The sequence below is a fragment of the Ovis aries genome, chromosome 19 (genome assembly GCF_016772045.2).
Source record: "Ovis aries strain OAR_USU_Benz2616 breed Rambouillet chromosome 19, ARS-UI_Ramb_v3.0, whole genome shotgun sequence".
Lineage (NCBI taxonomy): Eukaryota > Metazoa > Chordata > Mammalia > Artiodactyla > Bovidae > Ovis > Ovis aries.
Genome location: NC_056072.1, coordinates 32,295,065 through 32,307,073, shown reverse-complemented (window position 1 = coordinate 32,307,073; position 12,009 = coordinate 32,295,065). Strand labels below are relative to the sequence as shown.

General features: G+C 42.4%; 1 protein-coding gene across 10 annotated transcripts in view; it reads right to left on the bottom strand.

The window, feature by feature from the left end:
- Positions 1-12,009, bottom strand: part of FRMD4B (FERM domain containing 4B) — a 374,847-nt gene that overhangs the window by 161,790 nt on the left and 201,048 nt on the right. For 2 of the 10 annotated variants that reach the window (XM_060402223.1, XM_060402225.1), the window contains exon 1: positions 1,278-5,021. The exons of 6 other annotated variants lie outside the window; for them this stretch is intronic. In XM_060402223.1, the coding sequence (XP_060258206.1) occupies positions 1,278-1,349 (72 nt within the window). In that variant the 5' untranslated portion in view covers positions 1,350-5,021. Of the gene's footprint in view, positions 1-1,277; positions 5,022-12,009 lie in introns of those variants that run through there. 2 more of the 10 variants (XM_042235968.2, XM_060402226.1) reach the window with 1 other exon arrangement.

Sequence of the window (12,009 nt, the reverse complement as noted above, 5' to 3'; positions counted from 1 at the left end):
AAAAAAACTCCTTTCTCAGGTATCACACACAGAGGCCAACTTGTTCCTCACCATTTCTCTGAGAGACACATACATTTGCCATTTCCCCTGCTGGCATACAGGACTTCTTACAAGTCTATTAATGTGGGGAGAGGGGTTTGCCAACAACCCCCTCCAAAGCATAAGCAAAACCTGTGTGTGAGAATCTTTTCCAGGAAGAGTTTCTATAACTTTTGTCAGATTTATATCTGGGTTCATGTCCTTAAAATGGTTTAGAACCAGGTCTTTTAAAATGATGAACACGTGACCTCAATCAGGCCCAAGACGCAAGTTTGCAATGGACATATGGTAATTCATTACTTATTTGTGAAGCTATGCCCAGTGAAATCCAGACAAATGTCTGCAAGGTCAAGTGATCTCGCGTGTCCAAGAGGACAGAAGGCTGATGGATATCCTGATGAGGACAAGAGGTGGGACAATGAATAACTGATTCACACTTATGCTATCATGAACATTAAAGACCCTGAAAAAAATTATCCATTCATTAGTTTGTACACTCAGTCTTCTGGTGATGCTTAACATATTTTCATGGCACCCTTGTCTTTATTCGCTGTACTTGAGAGGCATGCTGTGTGCTAAGTCGCTTCAGTCGTGTCCCGCTCTGTGCGACCCTATGGACTGTAGCCCCACAGGCTCCTCTGTCCATGGTATTTCCAGGCAATAATACTGGAGTGGGTTGCCATGCCCTTCTCCAGGGGATCTTCCGACTAAGGGATTGAACCTGCGTCCCTGGCGTCTCCTGCATTGGCAGGTGGGTTCTTTACCATTAGTGCCACCTGAGAAGCCCTGTACTTGGGATAGATGTATAATAATATTCCCTAATAATAGCAACTGCCAGTTACTATGTATGTCTTGAGTGACAAGGCTCTAATCCTCTCAACTACCTAGTAAGAGAACTGTAATTATGTCTGTCACGACACCAGAAAGGCTACTCGGTTCATAAGCGGCCATGCAGGATTCATGCGCTATGACTCCTGCCACTTCCTGTTCCTGTTTCATCTGGATACACCCTCCAAAAACAGACCTTTACCAGTGGACTCCTGAATGCTTTAGGCTGTCACTGTTTGCTATAATTGACATGTTTCAATTTCTACCTAAAAACTCCTGTTGGCTCAATCTTTTGACCTCAAAATCATAATAATTAAATTCTACTACTCACAGCCATGTTATATCAACAGCTTTTCTACTCCCCAGGAGTGAGCAGTAAATGAACTAAAAGGCAAGCTTGGAAGACTTACCAAGAGTCCCTGAAGAATTCCAATTTGCACTCCCTCCACTGGTCGGGTCTTCACATAGTCACTGCATCTCATTCACCTTTGTAAGCCTGAGTCTGGCAGGCTGTTGGTGCAGGACACCCCCAGAAAATGGGTGTTGACTTCTAAGGAATTTGGAATCTAAGGAGCAGTGTCAAATTTCAACACAAGAGATGTATCCATGACCCACAAGGTCCAGATTTCTTCCTAGATAACACCTCCACTTATGATTTCAATCTGCAGCCTGGGAAACTTCTCCATTTTCAACTTTGCTGTCCTACCATCGCTCCTACTCATGGACTGCCCCTGACTCAACAGGCTTCTGAGTCTTTATAGTCCATGCTCAGCATCTCTTTTTATGAAAAGGAAAATATCAGTGGAAAGGAAGGAAGAAGGGAGAGAAAAAGGAAAAGGAAAGGAAGAGAGGAATGAGGAGAGGGAGATGGTGGCCAGCAGAAAGGGAGAGACATATGCAACTGGTCTGTAAGGAATCTAGGGGACTTCCCTGGTGATTCAGTGGCTAAGACTCCACACTCCCAATGCAGGGAGCCAGGGTTTGATCCCTGGTTAGGGAAGTAGGTCCCACATGACACAGTTAAGAGTTTAAACGCCGCTAAAGATCCTGCATGCCATAGCGAAGACTGAAAATCCCTCGGGTTGCAGCTAAGACCCGATGCGGCCAAATAAATAAATACCAAAAAAAACCCACACCGTAATTATTTCATATAATTAAAGTTAGAGCATCTCGAAGCTGAAAAGGGGTCTTGGCACTAGACTAATGCCTTCACCCATGAATGTGGGTTCGGAGGACTGGACTGGATGGGAAAAAGTCAGCTCACTGAGACCTCAGAGCTCATCAGTCAGAGGCAGACCTAGATCTAGAATCCAGTACTCTCTCTGCGCTCTTTAGATAAAGATTTCCTACTGTGGAAGGTCAGCTTCTGGACTAATCTCATTCCTGACTGCAAAACCTGAATATAAAACATGTCTAACAGAAAGGGTGGAATACAGTAAAATCTTGAAACAACCAGTATAAACTCTGCTGACTTCTTCATTCTAACTTGCAAGGATAGAAGAAAACCAAAAGAGGAAATAAACCAAGACAGGACAGAAGTGAACATATACTTTACAGCACCACCTAAAAAGGCTTGTTTTAAGGGGAAAAAAAAAAGGCATCTAAAATAAACAGAGAATGAGCCCAACATCATCCTTTGCTCTTGCTGCTTTTATTGGAATGATAAACTTTGACTAACCTTGTCAGATTACACTAACATATATTACTGTATACTTTACCTGTACTCAGCTTTATCTTTCCAGTGTAGAAAAAGTTTTTCATTTAAAAATTTTCATAGTTTTCCAACATTAAGCAAGAGGAAGTCTCAACTGGAGCTTCATGGAATCCAGATAGGGGGAAAACAAATGTGTCTCATTCTTGAATTATGATCTTGCGACACGCATCTACTAAGAGCTAACTAATATATTCAGGCTCGGACAATATTTCAAAGCAAAGAGAAAGTCTTTTAGTACGCTTTTATCTAGTACTGCAGCTTGTTAGGACTAGTGACAAGACTGCTGCTTCTTTTCTTGGGGTCCTTCATGTACCTGCTCACTAGTTTCTGCCAGCAGTTGGAAGCAGCTGGAAGCAGCCCATAAGAAGAAGCAGAGTCTCATTTGGGATGCAGCTCCCACCTCTCTATTCCAGGAGAGACATGAGTGCATGAGAAGAAACTCACGCTGCATGAAATGCAGAGATACTGGAAGTCAGACAAAGCAACCAGCTGGTCCTAGAAACAGCATTGTGCTGGGCACAGTATAAAACCAGGGCTCTGGAGAGAGGGCCTCTGGGACTGTGTCCTGCTCCTAATGCAACAGGAGGTCTTAGGAGCCTTCCTCCGCTACTCTGGATTTCCAACTACTCAGTAAGAGCATGAGGGGACTGGACAAAGTGACTTACGAGGTTTCTCCCAGCTCAAATAGTCTACAGTGTAAATAACATTTAACAATCCTACTCAACTAGCAGTATTTGTCCACCGCCCATCTCCCACCCTTCCCACTGTTTTTGAGCCCTCTCTCCACGGCGAGGATGTGCTGGGGGTGGGGTCCTTGACCGTAATAACCCCCATTCCAATAGTCATCAGTACACGGTTTTCTGTGTACTCCAAATGAATGGCCAAATAAATGGTGCACTGGAACACAAAGAATGTGCCCTGGAGTGGTGTTTCTGGGAATATTTTAGTTTCTCTGCTAAGAGATGTAGTTCCTGATTCCTGAAAGGGTTGCATGACAAGATGGTCTTACTTCTAGGCAGGTTTTACGTCCTGATTCTTAATAGCAGGATCATCTCACGAGTCTATGTCACCAACAGAATCCAGGCAATAGGACTGCATTTGGATATGATTGGATTCCTTTCTACTCCTTCAGATCATTAAATAGTTTTAGATAGGACTGATTTAGAGACAGTTGACTGATTTCTAAGGCCACGCTGTTGTGCTGGATTATGACAAAGGGGTAGGATCCCAGCCGCTATTGTGATATATTTATTTCCTTGACGTTTCTCTCTCTACCCAATCCTACCCACTTCCTCCACAGACTTCCTCTTATTCCCAAGAGCTCTGCAGCCTCCTGGATGAGACAATTTCCTTTGTTTTCTGAAGTCTACCCAGATTTTCCTCCCCTCCTCCACTTCCAACTTCTACCCATGAGGGAAAAAAAAAAATGGATGCACAGAATTGGATTTGATGAGCTTACCATAGCCACAATCCACAGGCGGAAAGGAAAAAAAAAGGCTTCCCTTTAATTAGGATGTAGGACTTCCTTTGACAAATCATAAAGATTTTATGAATTAATTGATAGCCATCCCCGAAAATGGCATTGCTGAGTTCTCTACCTTGAACTGCTGAATTCTAATTTCATGAAGTCTTCATAAACTAGACTGAGGGATGGAATTCCACTTTCCTGCTTCTGTTTTGAGGCAAGACAGGGATGTACGATAAAAGGTCCTTTTAGAAAAGCTACTAATGAGTTCTAGTCCCCCACAGGATCTTTCCTGCCAAATGCTCACAGAAATAGAGATGGCTCCCAACACACTGTGCTGAGATGATTAACAACAGCAAATCTCAAAGCATTTCCATGCTGCTTACTGACACCGTTCCTGCCCTTGCTCTGTCCTTTCCACATCCGTATAACAGCTCAGCTCTTTACAATTAAACAAAAAAAAAGAGAGAGAATGGTTTGGGGGTGGGGTTGTGGGGAGCAGTGAGGTGGAATTATACACTTCAACAATTACCAAAGTTCTGAAATTGAAAACAAGAAATCAGCCTTTTAGCACCTTTAAGGAGGCAGAGATAACATTCAACACAATGACAGGAAAACCCTCCAAAAGATGAGTGTTAAGGATGATCTTCACAGTGCTATCACACTGGAGTAGATCCAGGTCTTTGGGGGAAGGAATAACTCTTTGAAAAGAGTGAAGACAAACATTTCTTGGAGTTTCCTTTTCTGAAAGTCGGGTTCTGAAATATTAGTACTTAAGTTAATTCACCCCCGTAAAATATTAAAATCTGCCCTCGATTCTCTAAGAAATGCCAGAAAGAGCTCAAGAAGCACCATTACGCTGTCTGCAGTCAAAAGATTAGAAGAGAAATTATTCTTACCTCCGAACCATGATCTCGGCTCATTTAAAGGGACTGGAGAGAACGGGCAGGACAAAGGACACATGTATTTAGCACTTGTGTGTGTGTTTTCTCCAAATACAAGCTGGTGGAAGTAGGGACCTAAAAACCCCGACGCCTTCCGCTGCCATATAATCGCAAGGAAATGACCTTACTGTTTGTTGCTTTGATTAGAAACAAAAGCCTTTCAACATGAGTCAGGAGAGCAATGGGAGGAAAAATAAAACCAACAACCCAAAACTTCTGCTTTTTTTTTTTTTTTTTGGCCACCTAAAGCCTTTCTTCATAACACGTGTAAAACCCAAGATGAAATGTTGTTTATTGGTCATGCATCATCTTCATTGGATAATTATTCAGAGATTGGCTATGCCATCTAAGAATCCAAACTTCAGTTTTGGCTCTTCAGTCTGTACACATTTTGAACAGGCAGGGAATTCAATGAACACAAAAAGAAATAACACTGAGCTCAGCTGTGCTGTTCACAGTCATTCTACACCATTCGCATTTACACTCAAAAGGAAACCCCAAATTCCATGCGATAACATTAGAACTGGCATCAGCGATGTTAGTCACAAACAGAAAATCTTGGGAGAATGACCTTGGTCTTGAAAAAGGATTTATTTCATCATTTGCACTTCAAAATCATTACTAATGAACTCAATGGACAGGGAATAATCAAAATCCATTATACTGCAAAGTCAAGTAGAGAGAAAAATATATAAAATTCAGTAAACAACAACAACAACCCACTTTTTAATTTTAGAATGGCTAAGTAAGAGGGTGTGACGTGGTACCCTGTTTTTCCCACCGGAAAAAGAATCTTCTGGACTTTTGTGCTAGTGTGTGGTGTAGCTAAGAAAACATGTATTCTAGAGCCAGATGAGCCTGGCATTTTGTAGCCATATGTCCTTGGGTAAGTTATTTGACCTCTCTGATAATCTGTTTCCTTCTTAGCAAAATGTAGATTAAAAAGTCCTGTCTCATTAAGGGTGTTGGAGAAGTTAAATGAGATTGGACATACAAAACACAAGGAATTTGACCGGCAGATAGACATACACCATGTATTTAAATAAAAGGAGAGGTGGCCTCTCTCCTATCAAAATCCCTGTCCCTCAGAAATGAGACACAATTCAAAGACTCCAATTCCTTTGAACTACAGTGTACTGTTGGAGGGAGTCACAATACCTTGAAACAACCTAATTCAATATCAAGTTTGGATGCTTATAAAGATCATTTGGTGAAATCAGTAGCAAAGGAGTTACTGCCTATTCAATAATAATTATAGGCATGTGACCTTACAATTGGAAGGGCTGAATGCTAGAGTAACCAAGTTATTTAACACTACTTAGCCATGAAGTAGGTGGTTATGCTGGAAGACCATGCATATACAATTCTAGGATGAATGAAAAAGGAGGAAAAAAAGCTCATGCAATAGTACTCCCAGTGAAGTAACATACACAGAGACTGAGAAAGTGCTGTACTATTTACAATAGCCAAGACATGGACGAACTAAAGAGCTTCTTGATGAAAGTGAAAGAGGAGAGTGAAAAAGTCAGCTTAAAACTCAACATTCAGAGAACTAAAATCATGGCATCTGGTCCCATCATTTCATGGCAAATAGATGGGGAAACAGTGGAAACAGTGACAGACTTTATTTTTTTGGGCTCCAAAATCACTGCAGATGGTGACTGCAGCCATGATATTAAAAGACGCTTGCTCCTTGGAAGAAAAGTTATGACCAACCTAGACATGTTATTAAAAAGCGGAGACATTACTTTGCCAACAAAGGTCTGTCTAGTCAAAAATATGGTTTTTCCAGTAGTCATGTATGGATATGAGCACTGGACTATAAAGAAAGCTGGGAGCCGAAGAATTGATGCTTTTGAACTGTGGTGTTGGAAAAGACTCTTGAGAGTCCCCTGGACTGCAAGGAGATCCAACCAGTCCATCCTAAAGGAAATCAGTCCTGAATATTCATTGGAAGGACTGATGCTGAAGCTGAAACTCCAAAATTTTGGCCACCTGATGCAAAGAACTGATTCATTTGAAAAGACCCTGATGCTGGGAGAGACTGAAGGCACGAGGAAAAGGGGACAACAGAGGATGAGATGGCTGGATGGCATCACCAACTCAATGGACATGAGTGAGTAAACTCTGGGAATTGGTGATGGACAGGGAGGCCTGGTATGCTGCGGTCCATGAGGTCACAAAGAGTCGGACACCACTGAGCGACTGAACTGAACAGAACTGAAGACATGGAAACAACCTAACTGTTCATCGATGGATGAATGGATAAAGATGTTATATGAAATGGACTATTACTCAGCTATACAAGAGAATGAATAATGCCACCTGCAGCTCCATGGGTGGATCTAGACTGACCATCTAGGGTGGATCACACTGACCAAAATGAGTCAGAGAGAGACAGAGACAAGTAAGTATCATATGATATCGCTTACATGTCTAACTACATAAGACACAAATGAACTTATCTATGAAACAGAAACAGTCTTGTGGTTGCCAAGGAGGGAGAATTGGAAAAGATGGATTAGGAGTTTGGGATTAGCAGAAGCAAACTATTATATACAGAATGGATAAACAACCCAAGGTCCTATTGTATAACGCAGAGAACTATATTCAATATCCTGTAATAAATCATAATGGGAAAGAATATGAAAAATATATGTGTAACTGAATAACTTTGCTGTACACCAGAAACTAACACAATACTCTAAATCAACTATACATCAATATGAAAAAAAAAGAAAGAAAAGGTTCTGTAGCTCAAATGACTTGGGCAGAAGCAAAGATGCTGTGCTTGGGTAAGCTAGAAGGATGATTCAGTCAGCAGCTTCCATTTTGGGGCCAACACACAGCACACAGATGCATGTGGAGAGACTGAAAAAATTTACTTCATAAAGAGGGAAAGTGCAAGATAGCAATCACCCAGATTCTTAATCCACAGGACAAATAATCTTAAGTATTAGAAGAAGATACTGGACTATTTCATCTACGTTCCTAAATTTTTATATCACCAAGTAGGGTAAGACACTTCCCAAGTGGCTCAGTAATAAAGAATTTGCTTGCCAGTACAGGAGACATGAGTGTGATCCCTGGGTTGGGAAGATCCCCTGGAGTAGGCAATGACAACGCACTCCAGTATTCTTGCCTGGAGAATCCCATGGACAGAGCAGCCTGATGGGCTACAGTCCATGGGGTTACAAAGAGTCAGACATGACCGAGCACTCGCACATACACACCAAGGTGGGTAAAACACTTGTCTTGAATCTTCTTAGTGGGAACATGGGGAGTGACTTTATATTTGGGGGAACCTTCTATTTCGAGACATATAGCAGCAAAAGCTCAGTAAACGGTGACTTTTCTCCCTGAGTTGGAAAGTCTACTGAGCAAGCTAGTGTGACATTTCCAAAGATAAGGAAAGAATTTTTCACTGTTGAAGGACAATCAGAATTTTGATAAATAGTTTCATAAGCAAGACAATAGAACGGGCTAAATCCAGGAGGCTAAAGCCAACCTGAAGGACCAGGTAAAGTTACAGACCAAATACAGGGTTGGGTGAAGGTCAGGTTATGGCCGTGGGAGCACACATGAAGACTAAAACCAGGATATGATCACAGCTTAAGTGTGTTGTTTTCAACCATCTTAACTGTGTTTCACCTTTTCTAATTACGATCCCTGGTTTTCCATGAGGGCACCATCCAAATGATCAGGGTGAAACCTCACGTCTCTATATCAAAGGATAATAAACGTGATTCAGGAATTGTTGTTTAGTTAGTAAGTCATGCCCAACTCTTTTTTGTGACCCCATGGACTGTAGTCTGCCAGGTTCCTCTGTCCATAGGATTTCTCAGGCAAGAATACAGGAATGGGTTGCTATTTCCTTCTTCAAGGGATCTTCCTGATCCAGTGATCGAACCCACATCTTTTACACTGGCAGACGGGTTCTTTACCATTGAGTCACCAGGGAAGCGCAGATTCAGGAATAGCAATAAAAATACCAGTCTCCTATATTCCCAGTTAAAGGGAACAGGGATGAAGTGTGTCTGTCTTTGTTCTGGAGTTAAAAAGCTGCTGGAATGAGATCTGGAGTACCAGAGTACTTAAGACCAGAGAGAAGAGCTAGAGATAAACAGAATCCAAAGACTGTCTGAATCACTATAATTTCTACTTTTACTTAAGCAAGTTCAAAATTTTTTTAATTGGTTTGCAAACAAAAAGGTTCTATCTAATACAGTAGTTCACAAGAGACAGGACAAGTGGAATCAAATACCCTTTGTTATCTGACCAATACTGTTTAATAAGATCAGTGATTATCAACACGGAACTGGGGACCTGGGTGGGGCCCCAGGTGCAAAGACACTGGGTACCAGGGATTCCGTCTTAGGGAAAGGATAGTTGTTGCAACACTGGTATCAGATAGGAGCTCTGTGGTCTGGGCGTTAGACAGACTCTGTCCTTTAGAATTTGCATAGAAAGGTGCACACCGCAATAGTGGCAACTCTCACTCTACACCCAACCTGAAACCACTGCTCTTCCACATGGCTCCTCTCTGACAGTCAGCCCCGGGCCAGGGCTTAATGTGGGAGCCAAATGCAGACTCAGGGAGCTCTGCTGAGTCCCACTGAAAATGAAATGAAATTAAAAAAAAAAAAAAAACAGAAATTAACACAACGTTGTAAATCAACTACACTTCAGTGAAATAAGTTTTAGAAAAGAAAATGAAATTATACCCCCAGAGTAAGTCCAAATGAAATATAGGCATAAGTGAAATTATGCCTATAAAATGCAAACTGTGACACAATTGGACGATCACTAACTGATGAGCTTGGACAAGAATACTGGTGACTTTGTGGGGCTTTCACTATCTCTAGATGTGGGACAAGGGAAATAGGCCCATCATTTTAGGGAAAAAAATGTCAAAGTGTAGACCTGATTTTTAAAGAAATACAGTCTTAGGAATCCTTACCAGAAGCTTTGCACTTTCACAAAACTATCACTTTCATCACAGAACGCATCAAACACCAAATGAATGCCAGACACACCATAAAATCCCAACACAGGCAAAGTGCTGCAGTATTCTAAAACTCTGATGGCCAAGCACAGCTCTGAACCACTCATCATAAACTAAAAGGACAAAGTTAATTTCAGACCGGCTCATCTCCTCCTGAATATGGTGAGGTTTGCATTAAAGAAAAGAATATTTTCCTTCATAACTCCTCAACCTTCTCTAATTCTGCCTTGAGAACTGACCCAGTTCCTATCAAATATTCATGGACCACTATGTATGTGCAGAAGCCCTGCCAGGGAAATCCAAGATGAAAACACTACGGTCCTGACCCTCGGGGGATTTATAGCCCAGACTCAGTGTTTCTCAAGGCGAGCTGCATGACCATCTCATTTCTCACCTCACAGGCAACCCTGCAGTTGACAATTCATGCATCCCCTTCACACACAGGCTAGGTCTTGTTTTCCATCATTTATCAATCTGGATGCCAGTGTCCCTTAGGTTCCTGATAGTTTTCCTTGGATTTGCATTCGTTCCAATAACTGTTTTGGCGGGGGGGTGGGGGTAGCTTAATAATAATGGTTCTAATACCTGCAAAAAAGGGCACCACACTTGGCTTAATGTTCTGCGGTCTTGTAATTTTTAATACATTTTGAACACTGGGGCTCACATTTTTCCTAGGAGCACTGGCTCCTACCAATTAGGTAGCTAGTTTTGCTGGGTATTGGGCTAGGTGGTGAGCACACAGTGATGATGGGGGAGATGTCTAGAGTGGGTCAAGAAATTTAAAAAATAATAAAGAAGGTTAATTTCAGGTGAGGGTTAAGACCTACGAAGAAACTACAGCAGGAGGATGCAATGAAGAGTCATGGAGGGACTGAAGATGAGGAAGGAGCCCTTCAGGGGAGGGGCTTCTCCGGTGGCTCAGTGGCAAAGAATCTGCTTGCCAGTGCAGGTGATACTGTTCGATCCCTGATCCGGGAAGATTCCACAATCCGAAGAGCAACTAAGCCCACGTGCCACAACTACGGAAGCTGGCAGGCTCTAGAGCCTGAGCTCTGCAACAAGAGAGGCCACCCCAACGAGAAGCCCGTGCACTGCAACTAGTAAGCACCCACTGCTTGCCGCAACTGGGGAATAGCCTGCACGGCAACAAAGACCACCCCTTCTTCTGCCCCCCCGCAAAAAAACACCTGAGACATAGAAGAAAAAACTTGAGCAGAAACTTTCTTGAACAAGTATCTTTTCAAGTCAAATGAACAGTTCTTTCAACTGAAAGAGATAGCACTAAGTCATGTCCATCTCTTGAGATCCCACGAACCGCAGCCCGCCAGGCTCGTCTGTCCACGGGACTCTCCAGGCAAGAATACTGGAGTGGGTTGTCATTTCTTTCTCCAGGGGATCTTCCCGACCCATGAATTGAACCCAGATCTCCTGCATTGCAGGCAGATGCTTTACCGACTGAGCTACGCAGGAAGCCTGAAAACAGCCCAGTTAAGCTGCCTTGATCTTTAACTTACTGTGTGTTACTACATATGAAATTTATTTTCAGTGCAGTATGTTAGGGTCTGGCTGAATGGGGTTGGGCTACAAGGGAAGGAAGGTAGACATCTCTTCCTATCCTCTTGCATCAGCTCTTCCCATTCCCCACCCCAGTAAACAAAACATTTATAAGAAAAAAAAAAAAAAAAGAGTCAGCCAAGGGAGTTCCCTGGTGGTCTAGTGGTTAGGATCTGCTGTTATCCACTCCTGTGGCCTGGGTTCAATCCCCAGTTGTAGCAAAAAAAGAAAGGAGCCAGCCATGAGCATATTTGGGGGCTGAATTCAGGACCACTTCGGCCTTCTGTGGGGAATATGGAAATCACTCAACTCATACTGTGAATGAATAGGGCTTCTGTTCAAAAAGGAAGAGCAGCAAATGCAGAAAACAAATTCATAATTTACTAGAACTGGGACAGCACTGCTGACTGATAAGGAACATTTGAAGTTTATTTAAGGTCTCCCTCAGGATCACGTGTTC